This window comes from Lepidochelys kempii, chromosome 3 (assembly GCF_965140285.1).
Source record: "Lepidochelys kempii isolate rLepKem1 chromosome 3, rLepKem1.hap1, whole genome shotgun sequence".
NCBI lineage: Eukaryota > Metazoa > Chordata > Testudines > Cheloniidae > Lepidochelys > Lepidochelys kempii.
The window spans coordinates 48,844,597-48,868,846 of record NC_136382.1 but is presented as its reverse complement, the minus strand read 5'-3'; the positions used below and the strand labels follow the sequence as shown (position 1 = coordinate 48,868,846).

The 24,250-nt window shown below is 41.2% G+C and overlaps 1 protein-coding gene across 19 annotated transcripts in view; it reads left to right on the top strand.

The window, feature by feature from the left end:
• DST (dystonin) overlaps positions 1 to 24,250 on the top strand; it is a 471,547-nt gene that overhangs the window by 168,524 nt on the left and 278,773 nt on the right. For all 19 annotated transcript variants that reach the window (XM_073336274.2, XM_078852094.1, XM_078852090.1 and 16 more), the window contains one exon: positions 6,291 to 6,352. In XM_073336274.2, the coding sequence (XP_073192375.2) occupies positions 6,291 to 6,352 (62 nt within the window). The remainder of the gene's footprint in view (positions 1 to 6,290; positions 6,353 to 24,250) is intronic.

The window sequence follows — 24,250 nt, the reverse complement described above, 5'->3', positions numbered from 1 at the left end:
TGTCCTCAGAGGTTAATGAGAACAATTTTTCTCCCTCCTCCTCAGAACAATTTTTTATGTACTCGAAAACTGTTATCATGTCCCCTCTCAACCTTCTCTTCTCCAGACTAAACAAACCCACATTTTTCAATCTTCCTTTATAGATCATGTTTTCTAGACCTTTAATCATTTTTGTTGCTCTTCTCTGGACTTACTCCAGTTGGTCCACATCTTTCCTGAAATGTGGTGCCCAGAAGTGGACACAATACTTGAGCTGAACCCTTATGAGAGTGGAATAGAGCAGAAGAATTACTTCTTGTGTCTGGCTTACAACACTCCGGCTAATACACCCCAGAATGATGTTTACTTTTTTTGCAACAGTGTTACACAGTTGACTCATATTTAGCTTGTGATCCACTATGACCCCCACATCCCTTTCTGCAGTACGCCTTCCTAGGCAGTCATTTCCCATTTTGTATGTGTGCAACTAATTGTTCCTTCCTAAGTGGAGTACTTTGCATTTGTCCTCATTGAATTTCATCCTGTTTACTTCAGACCATTTCTCCAGTTTGTCCAGATCATTTTGAATTTGAGTCCTATCCTCCAAAGCACTTGCAACCCTTTCCAGCTTGGTATCATCTGCAAACTTTTTAAGTGTACTCTCTGTGCCATTATCTAAATCATTGATGAAGGTATTGAACAGAACCAGACCCAGAACTGATCCCTGCAGGACCCCACTTCATATGCCCTTCCAGCTTGACTGAGAACCACTGATAACTACTCTCTCAGAATGCTTTTCCAACCAGTTTTGCACCCTCCTTATTGTAGCTCCATCTAGGTTCTATTTCCCTAGTTTGTTTATGAACAAACTAAGGGATCTGGCCCTTTGAGTTTATCTGCATTGATTAGTGGATCTGATGATCAGATGCATCTTAACTGCAAAATCTGTGGTTTTTACAGATCTCCTGATGTGAAATCTATGCAAAATGCTAGTATATTGTAGCTTGGGTTAGTTAAGGTGGATGTTGGATGGATCATTCTATAGAAATTTTTCCTGGAATTTGTGGAGAGAGAAACTGAGGAGCCTTTCAGGCATAGAAACTCATCCGGTGCTGTGGATCTATATGCCTGGTTATTGGGGGGACACGGAAAAGTCTGTCCACTAGAACTGATGAATTTGTAGAAACTCAGTTTAATTTAATGAATTATTATTTATTTATCTATATTATGGTAGTTTCCACAAGTGGCTAGGTACTGTTCATATGTACAGGAAGACACAGACCCTGCTTTGAAGAGCTTGCAAACTGAACTCTCATTTGTAATTACAAATTTAAAGTTAAAATAAGAAAAATATATTTAATGTAATATATTTAATTTTCTTATGAATGAAATTCATAGGGCTAGTATTCTGCCTGCTCTAACAGCAGTCAGGACGGATGTTTGCTATGTTTGTTTAAAAAAGGGGAGTTGCTATGTTTCCGTCTGACAGGAGTAGCTTCAGTCGTCGCTCTGACTTCTCTTTCCTGCAAAGAAAATACAGAAACCCTTTGACGTTTGAAAGTGAAGTTTCAGGAACTTATCTGCAAGTTTTCCTAAAGAATGATGGGACAGCTCTTTAAACATGGGGAGGAATGGAATACAAAACTGTTGGAACTAATGTGCTGTATGGGTTAGTAGTACAGTATATATGATGGTTTGCATTTTCCAGACTTATAGTACTATGTTTGCTTTGGAAAGGAAAGTTATAAGACCTGCATTAGGTAGCATAGCAGAGCTGTTACACTCTGCAAAATTTATCAGAAATCATGAAAGAGCAAGTGCTATCACTCTTTAGAGACTTTCATACAGCAGGTTTAATTTCATTTCTGAATTTTATATTTGTACCACAGTGTTTAAAGTTGTCATAGTCTTTAATCATTGCATACAGTATGCCTAGTTTGCTATGTTTTGTTTTGAGATCAGGTAAGTTAAATGCATTTCTGAAGAGGTTGGCCTTTACCAAAGCTAAATTACAGTTGTTTGCCTCTATCTTTTTCATGTCTTTAACAGCTGACAGTTTTCTATCACACCACATTTTTGTGTTCATCATAGCTGAATTGACAATGCATTGGTACACAAAATTGTCCCTTAATTAAACAGTTTCCTAAGGAGTATATATTATAGGCAGCAGTCTTTTACATGTTTTAATATTTAAAATAGACTTAAAATTAACAGGCAGTACAGATTGTAACAAGGAACAAAGTACTTTTTTTTGTCATATTGTTGTGATGGTAGCATTGTCCTAAAATACAAACTTTTGTTGTAGTCATAACTGGTTCATGCAAACCAAAACAAAGACACGTCTTTAACCTGGGAGCTGGAATATTAAATCGTGTAATCTGGACAATTCATGTTAATTTTAAATAGCTATCCATAACAAAATAGTTAAAACTGTTAATATTTCTGATTTTGTATCATTTCTGAGTCATGCAGTTTTTTATACTCTACATTTACCAAACCAGGGCTTCTTGCTTATTATGGTAAATTACTGACACCAGGAATGCTGAGTCGCTAAATGAAGGTTATAAAAAAACTTTATATGTGGGAAAGAGACCAATTAATTTGCCAAGGTTTTTCCCTCAAATACTGTGTGTTGTGCCCCTTACTTTCGTCACACATCTTGGGGGCCCGTGTTGTGTGCACATCAGGGTCTGGAAAGCTTGAGAGCTTTGTATGAACTTTACCTATATACCATATATCCACATTACATTTCAATCCCCACCATAATCACCTACATTTAACAGTGTCTGTTTCAACACTCAGAATGTTTCATTCTCTGGGTTGCTGTTGTCCAAGTGGAATGCTTTGTTTTCAGATGTTAAGTGCTTATATGTCAGTTCTGGTGCCTTAGACTGTCAGAATCATAAAGACTCTCATTAGCCCTCTTGGTCATGACAGTGGCTGAGGAACAAACCGTGCTCTGATATCGGCCTCTCTGCTTCACACCCTCAAACACACTATGAATGGTCCCAAATCAGTGAATAAGCGGCAGTTCCATTGTACAGGGGGCTCAAGGGAGAGAATCTCTGAAGCTTGCACAGGTGGTATGCATTCCTGTCCACCATGAAGCTCCTGCTTCATGGGACCCCCCCTGCTGTGTTGGATTGTGGATGGGGCTGGATCCACCCTGAACAGATCTATTGTGGATCCACCCTGAACAGATCTATTGGCCATTGACCTCACATTATGGCTGTGAAGGATACATTCGCTCTGAGGCTAGACTAGTGGTTGCAGGACAGCTCTACAGTCTTTGGTATGTGGAGAAGGATTTCTTCATCCCGATTACTGCCAAGACACCCAACTCCTGGGTGGGCCCTCTCATTAGGCAAGACATTATGAGCAGCATTTGCTGTAATGAATAAGAACATTTGCTACGTACATAGCGCCTTTCACGTGAAGATCCCAAAATGCTTTATAAAGGTGGCTAAGTATTATGATTCCTGGTATAACCTGACCCTGATGCACACACAGGAAAATGACTTTCTGAAAATCACGTTATCGGTAAGAAGTAGAATTCAGGTCTCCTAATTTCCAGACAGGATTCACTTTCCCTAGACTAGAAGATAACTGAGGTGATAATTTACAAGTCAAGGTCTGAGCTGTGGTGAAACTAAACATATCTGATTCCTTGTTTTTCAGTTCTATAGTTTATTATTTTCAGGGTAAAAAGAGAGAGATCCTGCTGTACATATACATTTTATTTCCTTCTAAGCACAATATACAGATCATCATCAGTGTATACATTGGTTATGCTTGTTATTTATTAATATGTGGCTTTCTTTTCAGAGTTGCTGAGCACCCACAAATCCCACTGATGTCAATGGGAACTAAAGGTGCCCAGCTCCTTTGAAAATCAAGCCAATGATCTAAAATCTCAGATCACGTAATTAAAATTAAGTCAGCTCTGCATATTGTTTTATGGCCAGTTGAAGTCAGTGTAGATTTACACTAGCAAAGGTAAAATCAGATCATGTCAGGCTCTGAATAGGATATGGCGTAGAGCCAATTTACACTAAGGGAAAGTCCAGCTGGAGCATATCTTCTGTGCAGCCTGCTCTCCCATGGTAGGCCAGCTCCAGTGATTGGTGCATGAGAAGTCAGCTTCACTACTTCACCCACCTTTTGCAAGAGGAAAGCCACCGCCCAAAAGTTATAACAAGGGTAACAACTGTGTCCTTACCTTATTCACCGGCTGAAAAAAGAGGTAGTGGCTCCTGGCACCCGCCTCCATTTTGCAGGCCTGCTCAGGCCAGAATAGTGTTGTCTAGTGATTACACAGTATGTTTGAGTCTGCAGTTCATATTAGATTTCTGCTTGGATTTTAGTTCTATTTTGTATTGGTCGGTAAAGTCAGTGATTGAGGTGGGAAACCTTATCTTGCTCTTTGTGCATAGATGTAGGAAATCTGTTCTGATCAGTGATGTGAAAGGGAGCAAACATTAAAGTGAGATTTGAACAGTTTTTTTTTGCTATCTATCTTTTTAGGAACCCCCCTCACCAACCACATACCTCTTTTCCTTTGTAGCTGTCAAGGTTCCTCCCCCACTCTGAACTCTAGGGTACAGATGTGGGGACCTGCATGAAAAAAACCTCCTAAGCTTATCTTTACCAGCTTAGGTCAAAACTTCCCCAAGGTACAAAATATTCCCCCCATTGTCCTTGGACTGGCCGCTACCACCACCAAACTAATACTGGTTACTGGGGAAGAGCTGTTTGGACGCGTCCTTCCCCCCAAAATACTTCCCAAAACCTTGCACCCCACTTCCTGGACAAGGTTTGGTAAAAAGCCTCACCAATTTGCCTAGGTGACTACAGACCCAGACCCTTGGATCTTAAGAACAATGAACAATCCTCCCAACACTTGCACCCCCCCTTTCCTGGGAAATGTTGGATAAAAAGCCTCACCAATTTGCATAGGTGACCACAGACCCAAACCCTTGGATCTGAGAACAATGAAAAAGCATTCAGTTTTTTACAAGAAGACTTTTAATAAAAAAATAGAAGTAAATAGAAATAAAGAAATCCCCCCTGTAAAATCAGGATGGTAGATATCTTACAGGGTAATTAGATTCAAAAGCATAGAGAACCCCTCTAGGCAAAACCTTAAGTTACAAAAAAGATACACAGACAGAAATAGTTATTCTATTCAGCACAATTCTTTTCTCAGCCATTTAAAGAAATCATAATCTAACACATACCTAGCTAGATTACTTACTAAAAGTTCTAAGCCTCCATTCCTGTTCTGTCCCTGGCAAGAGCAGCATACAGACAGACACAGACCCTTTGTTTCTCTCCCTCCTCCCAGCTTTTGAAAGTATCTTGTCTCCTCATTGGTCATTTTGGTCAGGTGCCAGCGAGGTTACCTTTAGCTTCTTAACCCTTTACAGGTGAGAGGAGCTTTCCCCTGGCCAGGAGGGATTTCAAAGGGGTTTACCCTTCCCTTTATATTTATGACAGTAGCCCAAAATGAAAGATCCTGATTCTTTAATGTGACCATTTGGAGTGCCTGTTCATGCTTTCCATCTGTAGATGGGATAAAATCTTACTGTTTTATTCTGTTGCTTCTGTCCTGTTGCCTCAGTCTTTTGGGGAAATCTGCTAATACTAACAGCTCCCACCTAAGAAAGTACTGGCAGCTGGAGCATCATGCTAGTGTAGTGAAATCCATGCCTGCATTTAGGGATGGAAGAATTCAAGACTATACAACCTTTAAATGAAAGCGCCTCACACCCCTGCATATTGGAACAGGAGGGTCCCATGATCAAAAAGTATTTTGTTGTCAAATAACTACTCAGTAGTCTTTCTGTTGGTAAATGGTTTAATGATTAATTAGATTTTACAGGACCTACCGCAAGTGGTCATGACTCTTAAGTGCACCTCAATCCCTTTAGTGGAACCTTGAGAAGGGAAGGCCAAAGTCTTTGTTCTGGGGAGTGATCTTCCTGATAATATTACTAAGAACAGAAGGAGACATGCTGATTTTACTGTAGAGGAGACCTGATATTTTGCATACAAAAAGCTTTAACTTGACTTGGCCTAACCAAATATTTTGTATTAAAATGAGATATTGTAAGAACATTTGTACACAAAAATACTGCTGTTATATATAGTGCCACTTAAATTAGTTCATGTATCTGTCTCAAAGATTGTTTCTCTGTTCTAACATTACTGGAGTGTTTATTTATAAATATTAATAAAATCAGCCATGCGGAACCTTTTGCAGTGCTATGTTATTTTAATGAAAACTCTTTTTTTCCTTTTTCCTTCCCCAGATGAACGGGACAAAGTACAAAAGAAAACCTTCACAAAATGGATAAATCAACACCTCATGAAGGTCAGTTTATGTTTCTGTCATACCAGTGACATGGAATATTACCTTGGGTGAATGTGGGTTTTACTAAACATTTGAAATGAGACCGCAGCAGTGTTGCTGTGGAATAAATAACTTGAGAGAGGAAGATTCCGAGGTTTTGGGGGGTAATAGAGAAAATGAAGTATCACTGTTGTTAACTTTTTTGGTCCTAGCAAATGCATTTACCCTAAGTGCTAGAGAATCTCAGATGGCAGGGTGATTTATTTGAGTGTCTATGTATGAAATTAAAATGATTCAGTTTTGTTTGGAGAAGGAACTAAATTGGTTAATTTGTGAGGAAGGAAGTGACCTTGAACTTTATGAATTCGGACCACTCGAGGGGCATCAATGTGCTGTTCACTAGAAATAAATGCTTTCTAAAGATTAAAATATTTTTCCAGCAGCTTTCTTGTGGATGGCAGTGAACTTAGCCCCAGGGATAGCACATATCATTTTAGCAACATGTGCAGCTTTTAGTCAACGGAGAGTTGAAGGCTGTGAGTTCACCTTCACAGTGTTGCCCTTTAGCTCTAAATTCAATCCGCTGTTTCATTGCCAACCGTCTAGCCCAGACATTTCTTTGGAGGAACAGATTGTGTGGTTGTTTCATGTAACTTTTTTTGCTTTTAGTGTATGGCAAAGGTTGAATTCATGTGTGAGTCACATTAAATTAAAATGCGTCTGCAAACTGTCAGAACTAAGGTTTAATTAGTGTAATATTGAAACACCATTGCAAATGTTTGCTTATGTTCACATTTTGTGAAATATGTCGTCTAAATTTTTCTGGCTTATTTAATCATTTTGTCATCTCTCTTTGCTGTGGCTGCACTGAGGGTACTGGTGGAGTATTCGACACTTTCTGCCACAGAATTGGAAGTGTGTTACCAATCTTTGCAATCGATGCCCTTTACATTTTTTCACTTGGGCTCCCCGAGTTTTTAGAAGATGTAACTGAAACCAGACCTGCTGGTGAATCTGAACACGTGAAACTCTGAATCCTAATCGAGATCTGTTTTTTGTATCTTCTAAAAAAATTGAGCCACACAACCTCCCATTAAGTGAGCAACCTGGCAACTCAGTAGAGCCCAGACATCCACAATGAAATCTGATCAAAATCCTGTGGAACCCAATCTTTCCTTCAAAGCAGATTTTTCTTCTAAGCTGTTCCGTAAGTCCTTCCTGGCACCATGACTCCCTCAGGAGCTGTTCTGTCATTAGCTTCCCCATTGCAGCTGTGCACTACCTCTTCCTGAGTAGGGTGGGATAGAAGTCATGAAGGCTGGTCATGCCAACAGTATATTGCGGCTGGATGGCCTCTTGTAGATGTGCTAGACTCCGAGGAAACATGCTCCGGATAGCAGCTGCTTCACGGCTCCCCATTCACTCTGACACCTCAACCCCACAAATCCCCAAATGAGCATGTGTCCCTGCAGAGGGACTTCTGCCAGCTAATGAGAAGGGGCAGCATGCTGCAGAGTGGCTACTCCCCGTTTTGTGATGTTATTGTGTATGTGAATGTATAAGAATTGCCCATTGTCCCAGGGTCTCGGCAACCCCAACATACATTAGTAACAGACTGCCAACCATTGGCAGCAAAAAGGCAATTCTCAGATTAACTGCCATTCATTTGTCCTTACAATTTTAGATAATTGCTGCCTTGTTTCAGAGGCTGTTAATCTTTTTTTATACTAGAGATGCATTTTAAAGATATGGTTTTAATTTTGTGTGTGGGGTGGGGGAGGAGAGAGTTTGTATCTGGGGTCTCTTCAAGAGTGTCCTTTAATACAAAATTTAAAGTAATCTCTGTTTGTATTTACAATATCTAGTAAACAAATGTTTATCAGAAATTGTAATTAAATACATCCTACTATATCATTCTCTTTAAATGGGCCTTAAAGTTTAAGACCTCAAATTTGGAGTTTGTAAACATAAAATTTAAATAAATAAGGTTTTAGTCTAAGCTAATAAGGCTAGAAATAGTGGAAACAGTTTTTCTTTCTTTAGCTGAACATTCACTTGCAGAGCTGTTACCGTTGTAGTACTTTTATGGGAAGAATAATGACTTGGAGATTTATAAACTACCTCTTGGAAAGATAAATTTGAAGTGATTTAGGCCCTGCTTCTGCAAAGGGATATGAATAAGCAGACCCAATTAGTCCAATTGAGAGCCTTTGCGAGGTCAGTGGCCTTAGGCCATGATCTTGCAAACACTTCTGCAGGTGACAAACTGTATGCATGTGTGATTACAGCAAAAGACGCTTAATATACATAAATACAATATTTGCCTATATATTTTCTGTTCACCTGAACTTTCTGACATCATCTCCTTCATAACTCAGGTGATATATTGATCAAATTTATCAAAGTTCTGTTTTTACTCCAGTATTTCTAAAGGCAAGTGCTTGCATGCAGATATAAAAATAAAGAGTGACATAAAACATTCTCTTAGGACAGCACAGATCCAAGAACATGTTAAGGAAATCTTGTGTGTGAAGGAAAAACAGCTCAATGTACTGGCAGCGTACGTGGATGTACCTTGAGTGAAATCATAGAATCATGGTGAAGAAATGTTGCCTCACTAGTCTTAGAATCAGAGAATATCCGGGTTGGAAGGGACCTCGGGAGGTCATCTAGTCCCACCCCCTGCTCAAAGCGGGATCCATCCCCAATTACATCATCCCAGCTAGGGCTTTGTCAAGCCTGACCTTAAACACCTCTAAGGAAGGAGATTCCACCACGTCCCTAGGTAACGCATTCCAGTGCTTCACCACCCTCTTAGTAAAAAAGTTTTTCCTAATATCCAATCTAAACCTCCCCCCACTGCAACTTGAGACCATTACTCCTCGTTCTGTCATCTGCTACCATTGAGAACAGTCTAGAGCCATCCTCTTTGGAACCCCCTTTCAGGTAGTTGAAAGCAGCTATCAAATCCCCCCTCATTCTTCTCTTCTGCAGGCTAAACAATCCCAGCTCCCTCAGCCTCTCCTCATAAGTCATGTGTTCCAGTCCCCTAACCATTTTGGTTGCCCTCCGCGGGACTCTCTTCAATTTTTCCACATCCTTCTTGTAGTGTGGGGCCCCAAAGTGAACACAGTACTCCAGATGAGGCCTCACCAATGCTGAATAGAGGGGAATGATCACGTCCCTTGATCTGCTGGCAGTACTCCTACTTATATAGCCCAAAATGCCGTTAGCCTTCTTGGCAACAAGGGCACAAGTCAAGAGAGCTGTACCTGCTTATGCATTATGGGCGAGTTTGACCCATAGTTTCTAGCTTTGTTATCCTGGATTCAGTACAACATACTTGCATATATACCTTCCATAATCTGTTGCAGAAGGTAGCTATATACTTTATCTATTGCCATATCTGGCCCCTAATTCAAACTGAAAAGAAAAGATGAAGAGAGGCCAAGAGAAGCATTTCAATATGATAGTGGTATGGAATCCTGACGATAAGTGAGGGGATTTGCCACACCTTTCTTCATCTCCTCCTTTCCCCTTCTTCTTGCTGCTTCCTTTCTTCCTTCTTTTCCCTTCTCCTCTGCTCACTTATTGCCATGGTATCCTCCTCCTCCTTTCTCCCCAGGAGAAATTAACCAGAATGTCCTTAGTGGAATGTCACACTTTTACCTGCTCAGTGTACATCCCAAACAGATTCACTAAGAGTAAGTCAAAAGTGTGATCCTCACACTAGCATCAAAATCCTGTTATCAGTCATCCAATGGAAATCCCTTAACATTTGGTAGGACTCTAAGGAGAGGGTGGGAATCACTGTCCCTTTAATTATGTCCAGGTATGTAAAATCTTGGCACTTAGGCCTGGATTCAAAACACCTACGGACACGCTGAACTTTAAGTCTGAGGGCTTGTCCACATGGAGGCTTAAGGCAGGTCTACACTATTGCTTAAATCAATCTAACGTACATTGCTCAGGTGTGTGAAAAAGACACCCCCATGAGCGACGCAAGTTACAGCGGCCTAAGCACTGTCCACACCAGTGCTATGTTGGCAGGAGACACTACGTTGGCAGAGCTGCATCAGTCTTCACCAGACACACACACATCGGTGCAGCTGCGCCAATGTAGCACTTCTAGTGTAGACCTGCCGATTAGTGTGTGGCAAGCTAGGATGTGAATGTAAAGTGCCGTAGCTTGCCACACAGCAGCAGCGTCCACATGGTGACTTACTGCTTGGTGTGCTAGTCAGCTGTAAATATACCCCCAGGCTTGCTCTGTACTGTCTCCATATGGACACGTTCTGAGAGTAATCCCATCCCTATTCAGCAGAAAACCTAGGCATGTGCTTAAAATTAAGCATGTGGTTAAATGCTTTGCTGAGCTAGGGACATAGTTATTACCAAGGTAGGCACCTTAGAAATTCCTGAGATAGTTTAGATTTAGGCTCCTAAATAAAATAATTATATTAATTGCAAATGTAAAGTAAACTTTTCAGAACATTGACATATTTCACAGTTGCTAGAGCCAAAGGGATCGCCATACAGTATTTTGTAATGCTGACATTCCTTTCGTTTCAGTTCATTATCAATCTGATAGAGGTGATTAGAATACTGTTTAAAAACTAATGGTGGAGCTTTGTTTAAATATTATTTTTTAAACTGTTGACATACATTCTGAAGAAGTGAAGACTTGGACTTTATACTCAACTAATACCATGGAATATATTTCTTTAACAAAACTCACATTATTTGTTAGTTGTTCAGAGGAGTATTCATTTTATCATAAAATCATAGAATCATAGAATATCAGGGTTGGAAGGGACCTCAGGAGGTCATCTAGTCCAACCCCCTGCTCAAAGCAGGACCAATCCCCAATTAAATCATCCCAGCCAGGGCTTTGTCAAGCCTGACCTTAAAAACTTCTAAGGAAGGAGATTCTACCACCTCCCTAGGTAATGCATTCCAGTGTTTCACCACCCTCCTAGTGAAAAAGATTTTCCTAATATCCAACCTAAACCTCCCCCACTGCAACTTGAGACCATTACTCCTTGTCCTGTCCTCTTCCACCACTGAGAATAGTCTAGAACCATCCTCTCTGGAACTACCTCTCAGGTAGTTGAAAGCAGCTATCAAATCTCCCCCTCATTCTTCTCTTCCGCAGACTAAACAATCCCAGTGCCCTCAGCCTCTCCTCATAAATCATGTGTTCCAGACCCCTAATCATTTTGCTGCCCTTCGCTGGACTCTCTCCAATTTTTCCACATCCTTCTTGTAGTGTGGGGCCCCAAACTGGACACAGTACTCCAGATGAGGCCTCACCAATGTTGAATAGAGGGGGACGATCACATGCCTCGATCTGCTCGCTAGGCCCCTACTTATACATCCCAAAATGCCTTTGGCCTTCTTGGCAACAAGGGCACACTGTTGACTCATATCCAGCTTCTCGTCCACTGTCACCCCTAGGTCCTTTTCCGCAGAACTGCTGCCTAGCCATTCGGTCCCTAGTCTGTAGCTGTGCATAGGGTTCTTCCATCCTAAGTGCAGGACCCTGCACGTATCCTTATTGAACCTCATCAGATTTCTTTTGGCCCAATCCTCCAATTTGTCTAGGTCCCTCTGTATCCTATCCCTGCCCTCCAGCATATCTACCACTCCTCCCAGTTTAGTATCATCTGCAAATTTTCTGAGAGTGCAATCCACACCATCCTCCAGATCATTTATGAAGATATTGAACAAAACCGGCCCCAGGACCGACCCCTGGGGCACTGCACTTGACACCGGCTGCCAACTAGACATGGAGCCATTGATCACTACCCGTTGAGCCCAACAATCTAGCCAACTTTCTACCCACCTTATAGTGCATTCATCCAGCCCATACTTCTTTAACTTGCTGACAAGAATACTGTGGGAGACCGTGTCAAAAGCTTTGCTAAAGTCAAGAAACAATACATCCACTGCTTTCCCTTCGTCCACAGAACCAGTAATCTCATCATAGAAGGCGATTAGATTAGTCAGGCATGACCTTCCCTTGGTGAATCCATGCTGACTGTTCCTGATCACTTTCCTCTCATGTAAGTGCTTCAGAATTGATTCTTTGAGGACCTGCCGCATGATTTTTCTGGGGACTGAGGTGAGGCTGACTGGCCTGTAGTTCCCAGGATCCTCTTTCTTCCCTTTTTTAAAGATTGGCACTACATTAGCCTTTTTCCAGTCATCCGGGACTTCCCCCGTTCGCCACAAGTTTTCAAAGATAATGGCCAATGGCTCTGCAATCACAGCCGCCAATTCCTTTTGCACTCTCGGATGCAACTCGTCTGGCCCCATGGACTTGTGCACGTCCAGCTTTTCTAAATAGTCCCTAACCACCTCTTTCTCCACAAAGGGCTGGCCATCTATTCCCCATGTTGTGATGCCCAGCGCAGCAGTCTGGGAGCTGACCTTGTTCGTGAAGACAGAGGCAAAAAAAGCATTGAGTACATTAGCTTTTTCCACATCCTCTGTCACTAGGTTGCCTCCCTCATTCATTAAGGGGCCCACACTTTCCTTGGCTTTCTTCTTGTTGCCAACATACCTGAAGAAACCCTTCTTGTTACTCTTGACATCTCTCGCTAGCTGCAGCTCCAGGTGCGATTTGGCCCTCCTGATTTCATTCCTACATGCCCGAGCAATATTTTTATACTCTTCCCTGGTCATATGTCCAACCTTCCACTTCTTGTAAGCTTCTTTTTTATGTTTAAGATCCGCTAGGATTTCACCGTTAAGCCAAGCTGGTCGCCTGCCATATTTACTATTCTTTCGACACATCGGGATGGTTTGTCCCTGTAACCTCAACAGGGATTCCTTGAAATACAGCCAGCTCTCCTGGACTCCTTTCCCCTTCATGTTAGTCCCCCAGGGGATCCTACCCATCCGTTCCCTGAGGGAGTTATGCAATAACAGCCACAGTTATTGACATTTGGATGAAGGTCTTGAGCTTTTACTACTTGAAACATTTTTGTGGTGTAGCAGGTGTTTTGTCTTTTCTACAGGAATGAATAGTACATGGAATCACATTACTTTTCTATAGTGAATAGTCAACAACTGATACGCCAAAGTGGCTAAATTTGTCAGACTCAGAGGTTTCCTTCTCAGACACCTGTAAAAATGGCTCTAGACATCTGGGGTGAGAGTCAATGTACTTTGGAGCCAAAGACTGTTTCCTGAGTTTAGTGAGAGTTGGCTCTGAGGCCCCTGATGTCTCAGGGCACAGGGAAGAATTAAAAAAATAGGTGATATGACAGGCTTGAAATGAGAAGGACGGGGAAAAGAAAAAAATGAGTAGGTAGAGGCAGAGAGTAGGATTAAAGGAAGGAGTAAATGCATGAGAGAATAAGACCACTTTGTCTCCCCCCTCTTCTCTCTCTTTCTGTATCTCCTTTCTGAAACACATATTTAAAAAAAATTCTGCAGCAACACGCACCTGCCCCCCAAGAATAAATGTGTTATTTTTAAATAAGGTGCTCCAGGGTTTCAGCATCAGAAATAATGACCCAAGTATTGAAAAAGAGGGCTTTAGTGCTAGATAGCAAAGAGCAATTAGACAAATATTTTCAGAGGTCCTTAATTTCAAAGCAAACACAAACATATAGCACTTGAACTCCAAAATATCCTCTCCAAAAAACAAAAACCAGAGAAATGAAACACATTTCAGTCTTACCATTTCTACTAGGCGAAGAGGTTGTAGAGCACCTCATTACAATCCTTGAAGAAGCAGGATGGGACCCCTACCTCAGCAGAACACTTGGGATGGGAACTGTCTACCACCTGGCTAGAACACCACATCCCCAAGTATTGCTACCATGTGACCAGAACACAGGCTATCATTGACAGTAGTCACTTGTTAGGTGCACACACAGTAGAGTGAATTATGCTTTATGTCCCCCCTGGATTCTCCATGGATTGTGCCCCAACCAACAGGATCCTGGACGTACTAGCTACCGTCCCTGAACAGATGTGATAGAAATTGTCCCGCAAATCACTATTTTAGGTCTTAGTGACAGTCAGGTGTACCTGTTGCACAATATACTTATAACACTTGTTTTGTGATTGTTTTTCATAATTATAAAAAATCTACAATTCCACAAAACACCATCATTGTACCATACCAGAAGAAAGAAAAAAGTGCTTTGTAGATTGTAGTGGCAGTCTGTAGTGCTGCAAAGATTGAATGAATAATAGAAATGTGACTCTGTTGGTTCCTAATACCCCTAATATAGCACATGGATTGTACCAGAGCACTTGGATCAATGACTTAACGGAATGTGTTGGTGGACATTTAGCTTCATAGCTTCCAATACGATGTAAACATTTCCTTGCTGAAAGTTTGCATTGCAAGTACACTGCAGCTTATTGAAATGGATAACATTGGTCAGCAGTATTTTCTTTTTAATAGCTTCATTTTGAAAATTCCAAATAAATACAAACATTCACTTTTTGGCTTTGCAAATATTTATATTGTACTTATTTTAACGGGTGGGGTTTTCCAACACACTCAGTGTTGGTCTAACTCTAAGGACCATGTTTCAAAAACTCCATCTCATAGCTCTTCATCTTCTAAATATGTTTTATAAAATCAAGTTTTAATTTTGTGTGTGAGGAAAAAACGGATACGAAAGACTTCTGGCTATGCAACAGGAAGAGAAAGCTACCCTAACTGAGCAGAGAAGGATTCTTCTCAGCTGGTGTTGCAGCGGTATTGGGGGTGTGGCCTGAGCATGCTGTGCTCTTGTGACCCCTGTCAGCATAATGGCCTTGTCAAGGTTCCTTCCCCACTCTGAACTCTAGGGTACAGATGTGGGGACCTGCATGAAACCTTCCTAAGCTTATTTTTACCAGCTTAGGTTAAAACTTCCCCAAGGTACAATTATTTTACCTTTTGCACTTGTACTTTATCGCTGCCACCACCAAACGTCTAACAGATATATAACCAGGAAAGAGCCTGTTTGGAAACGTCTTTCCCCCCAAACCCCCTTTCCTGGGGAAGCTTTGATAAAAATCCTCACCAATTTGCATAGGTGAACACAGACCCAAACCCTTGGATCTTAAGAACAATGAAAAATCAGATTCTTAAAAGAAGAATTTTAATAGAAAAAAAAGTAAAAGAATCACCTCTATAAAATCAGGATGGTAAATACCTTACAGGGTAATTAGATTCAAAACATAGAGAATCCCTCTAGGCAAAACTTTAAGTTACAAAAAGACACAAAAACTGGAATCTGTATTCCATTCAGCACAGCTTATTTCCTCAGCCATTTAAAGAAAACAGAATCTAACGCATCTCTAGCATCCTTACTAAGTTCTAGGACTCCATTCCTGTTCAGTTTCCGGCAAAAGCATCACACAGACAGAGAGAGAGGCTTTGTTTTTCCCTCCCCCCAGCTTTTGAAAGTATCTTGCCTCCTCATTGGTCATTTTGGTCAGGTGCCAGTGAGTTTATCCTAGCTTCTTAACTCTTTACAGATTAAAGGGTTTTTCCTCTGGCCAGGAGGGATTTTAAAGGTGTTTACCCTTCCCTTTATATTTATGACAGGCCTCTTGAGGACTGTTACAAATTGGCATAGTTCATAGCACTCCCAGGGCTGCTATAAACTATGCTTGGTATAAGACCAGTTGAAAACTGATCTAAGGAACAGATAGCCCACATATAGCTCTTTGTGCCTATCCCCTCCAGCTCTGCTCCCCATTTATTTACAAGGTATAACTGAGAATTCAGCTTTTTTTTTAGTCCTTTCCAATGTTTGAATAGTTCAGCAGGACCTACTGGCTTCTAGGCAGATGGAGAAAAGTTTTGGTTTCTCTGCATTAACTTATCTATTATGTGGTTGGGCTTCACTTCAGAAATCTTGTCTGGCTGGAATTATTCCCTTTGAGTGCCATCTTCTCCCAAAAGAACGTAAGAATAAAGTCCTGAGCAAATTTGTCATCAGCTGTTATTGGTTTAAGGCATGTTTGCCTTGCTCTTTCTTTCTTTTCCCTGCAAATTTGCAGACTGGTCTCAGAGTAGAGCACCACATTGTGTATCCTAGTTATTCAGTAGTCTGTCACTCAAAGTAAAATCAATAGCATCTCCATTTTGTTTCACAGAATGCATGTCTGTTTGAGACGCAGATGGAGAGCAACCTCAGAACTTTATTGCAGGTTGATGGATCTTCAGCATTTTAGAAAATATTAAGGAGGATGATTGGATAATTGTGAGGCATTCCTATAGAATGCCAGGGGCTGATTCAGAGTGTGAGATTATACAGAATTGCAGAGGCCTGCAAATTATAACACACATCCGTAACATCTGCCTACACACCAAATAAATAAAAATTATGCAGTCAATCAGAGGTTAATTTTATCATCTTTAATGTATGCAAACTCAATTAGGAATTGGGATTAAGATGGAGTGACTGAAGGAGAGATGTTAGCTAGCCTTATAAAATGTGTTAAATAAATGTATATTTCTACAGTGTGCAACACTTTTGCTCCATTTTTGAGTGTCTTATGACCCTTGTTACTGTTTTCTTTAATAACTATTTTTATGTAGGTGCTCAGTTGCTTGAATGAATTAGAATTGAATTAATGTATATTAGATGCACAAGCATATCATGTAATTGATTAAAATCTGATGGGACAGAACCTTCAGCACAAATAATATTTTTACCTGATTGTTGGCTGTGTGCTTAGCTGCTGTGTGGAAGGTTCCTAGGTAGTAGTTAGCCTGGTGTCTTTGCTCTGTAATGTCAGTTTCTTTGAACATAAAATCTACCCATTACATGGATATGTGATTATAGAATCATGTCAGTAACTTCCTTATAACCCAAGGTTCTCCCTTTTAACTCTAGTAAGTGTAAAAAATAAAATACTTGGCCAAGTGAAGAAGTACAGCAATACTTTGAAAAGGAATGTAAATTCTTCTCCACCAAAAATACCTAAAGACTTCTGTAGAAGCTTTGAAAGATTTCCCTAACTGACTTAATATTGACACCAAGGGCTAAATGAAGCTCGATGGCTGTACACGAAGGAAGAATTTGGCCTTCAGTGTTCATTCACTGGATTACTTGTCTGTCTACACCTCCTTTTTCCATTCTGTGATCTCAGCTAATTAACCTGCGTTTGATTTTGACAAGTATCAGCACTCCCTGCGAGTGACCATGGACCAATAAGAAGGTCATATTATTCACATCTAGGTGAAAAGTGAGAAATTTGGAAAGTTACATTATGTTATAAACAAGAATGTTTGTTTCAGTGGATACAGTAATTATACTCCTACTGGGAGTTAAATTAACCATTTTGAAATATTAGTTAATTGTTTCTTATTTTCTCAGCACTAATATACTTATCTATAGCAGGCTAAGATATTAATTTATTAATTCATTCTCTTTTCTATGCATTTATTATTTGCAATTAAGACTTGGTTAGCATGGAACTTAATGAAAATTTAATTATTTACCTTCTTGTGGTTTTAACAGATAAGATATAATTGTACCATCTGCAATTAAGTGTTGGTTTTTTAATTAATTGTTAAATTATTTATTGAGTTATACTTTATCTATACACTTCTGATCTATGCAAATGTAGCTACTCATTTATTTATTAGTTTAGAAATGTACTGTCTTGATCCTGCTCCCACTGGAGCCAATGTGAACTGTGCCACTGGTGCCGTTGGGAGTAGTATAGGTTGTTATATTAGTACTCTGCAAAAAGTGACATCGAACATCTAACATTTCCCATACCACAGTATTTTACACCGCAACTATATTTCCTAGACTTAGAGGGCCCGTTTTTGTTCTCAGTTACCCTGAGAGTGACTGTAGAAGTGAGCATAGGGGAAGAATGGGGCTCAGTATTAAACACATTTATAACCCATGGAGAAGTAAATATTGAATTTTTAAGGGTGCCCACTGTGACTTTAATTTTCCTGATATCTGCTGGGAGAGCACTACAGCGGTGCATAGATAATCCAGGAAGTTTTTGGAAAGCGTAGGGGACAATTTCCTGGTGCAAGTGCTAGAGGAGCCAACTAGGGGGGGAGCTTTTCTTGACCTGCTGCTCACAAACCGGGAAGAAATAGTGGGGGAAGAAAAAGTGGATGGGAATCTGGGAGGCAGTGACCATGAGTTGGTTGAGTTCAGGATCCTGACAGAGGGAAGAAAGGTAAGCAGCAGGATACGGACCCTGGACTTCAGGAAAGCAGACTTTGACTCCCTCAGGGAACGGTTGGGTAGGATCCCCTGGGGGACTAACATGAAGGGGAAAGGAGTCCAGGAGAGCTGGCTGTATTTCAAGGAATCCCTGTTGAGGTTACAGGGACAAACCATCCCGATGTGTCGAAAGAATAGTAAATATGGCAGGCGACCAGCTTGGCTTAACGGTGAAATCCTAGCGGATCTTAAACATAAAAAAGAAGCTTACAAGAAGTGGAAGACTGGACAAATGACCAGGGAAGAGTATAAAAATATTGCTCGGGCATGTAGGAATGAAATCAGGAGGGCCAAATCGCACCTGGAGCTGCAGCTAGCGAGAGATGTCAAGAGTAACAAGAAGGGTTTCTTCAGGTATGTTGGCAACAAGAAGAAAGCCAAGGAAAGTGTGGGCCCCTTAATGAATGAGGGAGGCAACCTAGTGACAGAGGATGTGGAAAAAGCTAATGTACTCAATGCTTTTTTTGCCTCTGTCTTCACGAACAAGGTCAGCTCCCAGACTGCTGCGCTGGGCATCACAACATGGGGAATAGATGGCCAGCCCTTTGTGGAGAAAGAGGTGGTTAGGGACTATTTAGAAAAGCTGGACGTGCACAAGTCCATGGGGCCAGACGAGTTGCATCCGAGAGTGCAAAAGGAATTGGCGGCTGTGATTGCAGAGCCATTGGCCATTATCTTTGAAAACTCGTGGCGAACGGGGGAAGTCCCGGATGACTGGAAAAAGGCTAATGTAGTGCCAATCTTTAAAAAAGGGAAGAAAGAGGATCCTGGGAACTACAGGCCAGTCAGCCTCACCTCAGTCCCTGGAAAAATCATGCAGCAGGTCCTCAAAGAATCAATCCTGAAGCACTTACATGAGAGGAAAGTGATCAGGAACAGTCAGCATGGATTCACCAAGGGAAGGTCATTCCTGAGTAATCTAATCGCCTTCTATGATGAGATTACTGGTTCTGTGGATGAAGGGAAAGCAGTGGATGTATTGTTTCTTGACTTTAGCAAAGCTTTTGACACGGTCTCCCACAGTATTCTTGTCAGCAAGTTAAAGAAGTATGGGCTGGATGAATAATAAGAATAATAAGGTGGGTAGAAAGTTGGCTAGATTGTTGGGCTCAATGGGTAGTGATCAATGGCTCCGTGTCTAGTTGGCAGCCGGTGTCAAGTGGAGTGCCCCAGGGGTCAGTCCTAGGGCCGGTTTTGTTCAATATCTTCATAAATGATCTGGAGGATGGTGTGGATTGCACTCTCAGCAAATATGCGGATAATACTAAACTGGGAGGAGTGTAGATACGCTGGAGGGCAGGGATAGGATATAGAGGGACCTAGACAAATTGGAGGATTGGGCCAAAAGAAATCTGATGAGGTTCAATAAGGATAAGTGCAGGGTCCTGCACTTAGGACGGAAGAACCCTATGCACAGCTACAGACTAGGGACCGAATGGCTAGGCAGCAGTTCTGCGGAAAAGGACCTAGGGGTGACAGTGGACGAGAAGCTGGATATGAGTCAGCAGTGTGCCCTTGTTGCCAAGAAGGCCAATGGCATTTTGGGATGTATAAGTAGGGGCATAGCGAGCAGATCGAGGGACGTGATCGTCCCCCTCTATTCGACATTGGTGAGGCCTCATCTGGAGTACTGTGTCCAGTTTGGGGCCCCACACTACAAGAATGATGTGGATAAATTGGAGAGAGTCCAGCGAAGGGCAGCAAAAATGATTAGGGGTCTGGAACACATGACTTATGAGGAGAGGCTGAGGGAACTGGGATTGTTTAGTCTGCAGAAGAGAAGAATGAGAGGGGATTTGATAGCTGCTTTCAACTACCTGAGAGGTGGTTCCAGAGAGGATGGTTCTAGACTATTCTCAGTGGTAGAAGAGGACACGACAAGGAGTAATGGTCTCAAGTTGCAGTGGGGGAGGTTTAGGTTGGATATTAGGAAAAACTTTTTCACTAGGAGGGTGGTGAAACACTGGAATGCGTTACCTAGGGAGGTGGTAGAATCTCCTTCCTTAGAAGTTTTTAAGGTCAGGCTTGACAAAGCCCTGGCTGGGATGATTTAATTGGGGATTAGCCCTGCTTTGAGCAGGGGGTTGGACTAGATGACCACCTGAGGTCCCTTCCAACCCGGATATTCTATGATTCTATGATTTTATTACTTGAATATCTAATCACTTATGTCAATGTATAGCTTCATTATGGGTTGGCTTTACAGAATAAGAATCTCAGTTTAAAGAAAGACAAATAATATTGGAAATCTAGCTTCTAATTTCTAGCTAATTTCCCAAGAAAAACTACTATTTAAGTCAAGTGCTTTAACCAGAATAAAGTCTTATCTGTTGACCTCATATTGTACCTGTGTAGACCTCAACAAAGTTACATGTTGTTTAGCTTTTCAAAAATGAGGCATGGTTACAGTATTCAGCCATTTTCTAATTTCACAGTTGCTTTTTCATGCTGTGTGAATACCACTAAAAAGTAAATGCCCTAGCTATTGTGCTGCATATTCCAGGGGCACGTTCCTGCATTTCTTACATACATACACACACACCTCTTGTGGAAGGAAGGGAAGTTTTGGGTACGCAAGGAATGCAGTATCAGGCCCTATATATGGGAAATATTGTGTTCAAGTCAGTGCGGTATTTGCTTTCTTCTTAATGGTGTCCAGTCTAGCCATGTAATAATATTTGCCTTACGTCCTTTAAAGTTCTCATAACGTTTAGCTTTTGATAGGAGTCCATTAACATTCCAGTTTAGTAATTTAAACAATTCATTTCCGATTAGTTACGCTATTATAGGCCCCATCCAGCAGTCCTCCTCTGGCAAAACAGTTTTCAAACATTGAATTCTCATAGTTCCTCTCTGCAAAGATAGTTTGTAAGACTTATATTAGTAATTTTGTTTACACTAGTTAAGTCATCCTCTTTAGTGATCTTCAGTCCCACGATTCCTCTTAGAATGTCCTAGAGGACCAGAACAACAGGCTGGGCTGTAATATGAAACCTGCTGATGTTTGCATAGGTGTTAGAACTAGGGTGGGGGTGCGGGGGGGAGGGGTGCTGCAGCACCCCCTGCCTGGAAGTGGATTCCATTATGTACATGGTTTACAGTTTGGTTCAATGGCTCTCAGCACCCCCATTATACAAATTGTTCCAGGACCCCTGAATGTTTGGTTGACATTCTTTATTAATCTATTTATATGTCCCTTTTTTCTGCCCTTGTGACTAACACACATTTTAAAAGGGGCAAAATAAATGTCACAGTTCTATCTTTGAACCTGATGGCATCCCACACTTCACTTATCTTCATAATCAATATGCTGCAGGTAATCATTAAACGAACAAGTGAAAAGATGTACACGTGAAGTGTATACTGACAGCTTTATAATCCAAATGTGAGATAAAGTGGGGGATTTTTAACAGTAGCTTTATAAACAGATATGCAGCTGAGTATCTGAAAAAGGGACTATGAAGTGAGAATCAGGCAATGGGGGTGCACCTGCTGGGAAGAAAATGTTGCACCTTGTAAGCATTAGTGATGTGAGTTGGGAGCACTGGTAGAATTGCACGAAGTCACCAAGTGTACATGCCCTGGCATACTTCCTCCATGCCTCATGTTCAATCAGAACTATTTGTAAAGTAGATGCTGTTTTGGTGAAGTCTGCTGGTACCAGAGCTGGTGGGATGCTTCTATCTCACACCGAAATTAATATTGTAACACTTTGGTCTATGGATTTTTATCCATTGCATTTATTTATTTCAGTTAATAAAAATATACCAGAATAAAACATACTCTATGGGAATCAAGACTTTCACACTTCTGATAGCATTACTATTCTTTACAGATTGTGGGGCAGGGAATGTGTCTTACTCTGTGTTTGGAAACTGCCTTGCACATGTTAGGTTCTACTGTAGTATATGTAATAATTAATAATCTTATGAGAGTTTCTATAAATACATACTCAACAAAGAGTCCTTTGGTTCTGCATAGCCTTCATTAAGCGCTAAGGGGAGGGGAGTATTTTTACTGAATAAGGCCCCAGTCCCACAATTGGATCCATATGGGTAGACCCCATTGAGTTCAATGGAGTCCACACAGGCAGATGTTTGCTCATATGTGGAATCCTACTGAATTCAGTGCGGTTCTTCCCAGGGAATGAGGCCCACTCTCATAGATCTGATTGTTCCAGGGCCTGTAAAATTATTAGTATTTATATTGAGGAAAAAATGTGATGGTATGTGACTTGTCTGACTCACCAAAGTCGAGGCTAGCTCAGAATCTCTCTCCCTTGCACTTTAGGTCTGGGATCCTTCCACCACCTTTAAAAACAAAAACAAAAAACCACAACCCCCAAAACCTGCATATGAGATACAGGAAACAATTGCTAATTGATTCAGTTAAAGGGCTACCACTATCTTAAAAATCATACTTCTTTCTATATTTTTACCTACTCTTGTTACAGACAACTTCTAGGATTACTGTAGCTGAAAGAGATGAGAAAAATATTTTCCCCTATTTTTTTTCACGTTGCTTGCTTTGTGCATTTTGTGTACAGTTAATTTCACATTAGCATCATATAGTCTTTTAGATAATTTTCCCTACATCAGTGGTTCTCAAACTTTTTTTTCGCGAACCACTTGAAAATTGCTGAGGGTCTCGGTGGACCACTTAATGATCTTTCCAAATGTTGTTTGTACCATTCGCTAACTATTGTAAAGCGCTTTGGTTAAAAGCGTTATATAAAAAAACCTTAATAATGAACTTTTTTTGTTCTACAAATAAAAGCACACAACTCATATTTTAATATCAGTAGTCTTACCTTTCCAATTTGATGGATGTGCCCTCTCTCCCCCACTGCAGCAGCCCCCAAACTGGGGCTGGGAGGGAGTGGGGTCTGTCCCCGACCACAGCAGCCACAGAGCTGAGGCTGGGAAGGAGGGCCGTCTCTCCCCGGCAGCTGCAGCCGGGGAACATCACCTCTTTCTCTGGCCGCCGCAGCCCAGCACGTCCCAAATTCCTCCCACCCCCTCTTCTCACCCCACTGCCCCCTCCCACCTACCCCCTATTCCCCCCAAGGCCACCACAGCACCTTACGTGTACGTCTTCTCCAGGGTCCAGGCACCTAATTAGTGGAGCCAGCCTGCGCGGCTCCACTAAATTAGGTGGGTGGCCCTTCATTTTCTAGTGTGCGGCTGCCCAGGTGTGCACTTTAGAGGGAACTATCCGCGGACCACCTGAATGGAGCTCGTGGACTACAGTTTGAGAACCTCTGCCCTACATTAATGGGTCTTTCACACAGGATGAGGGGAGAGAAAAATATTTTTAAATACTGGAAAATGTGATTGTGCTATTGTCAGAAGTTGGCAGTGGGATTCAGAGGCATGTGTAGTAATTGAAACTTCTTTTACCTGATTTTTAAATAGATTAGGTTGCAAATTGAATATGTAAGCAGTATTACATGATTTTATCTAAGCAATGGATAGTGTCTGTAAAGATAATTGGCATGGATTTTTGAGCAACAGTGCTTGTTAACTAACTTGAATTCCTAGAATGTATTATTATTATTATGCTATATTTTAAAAAGACTTTTGCTAATTTACAACATCAAAGCATATGTGCTAAGGTGAAGAATTGCAGAAAAAAGTTGGAAGAGATTGTTGTGTAAAACCTAAAAACAAAGCATTAATAACTGCAGCTTGTCCAGCAAGTC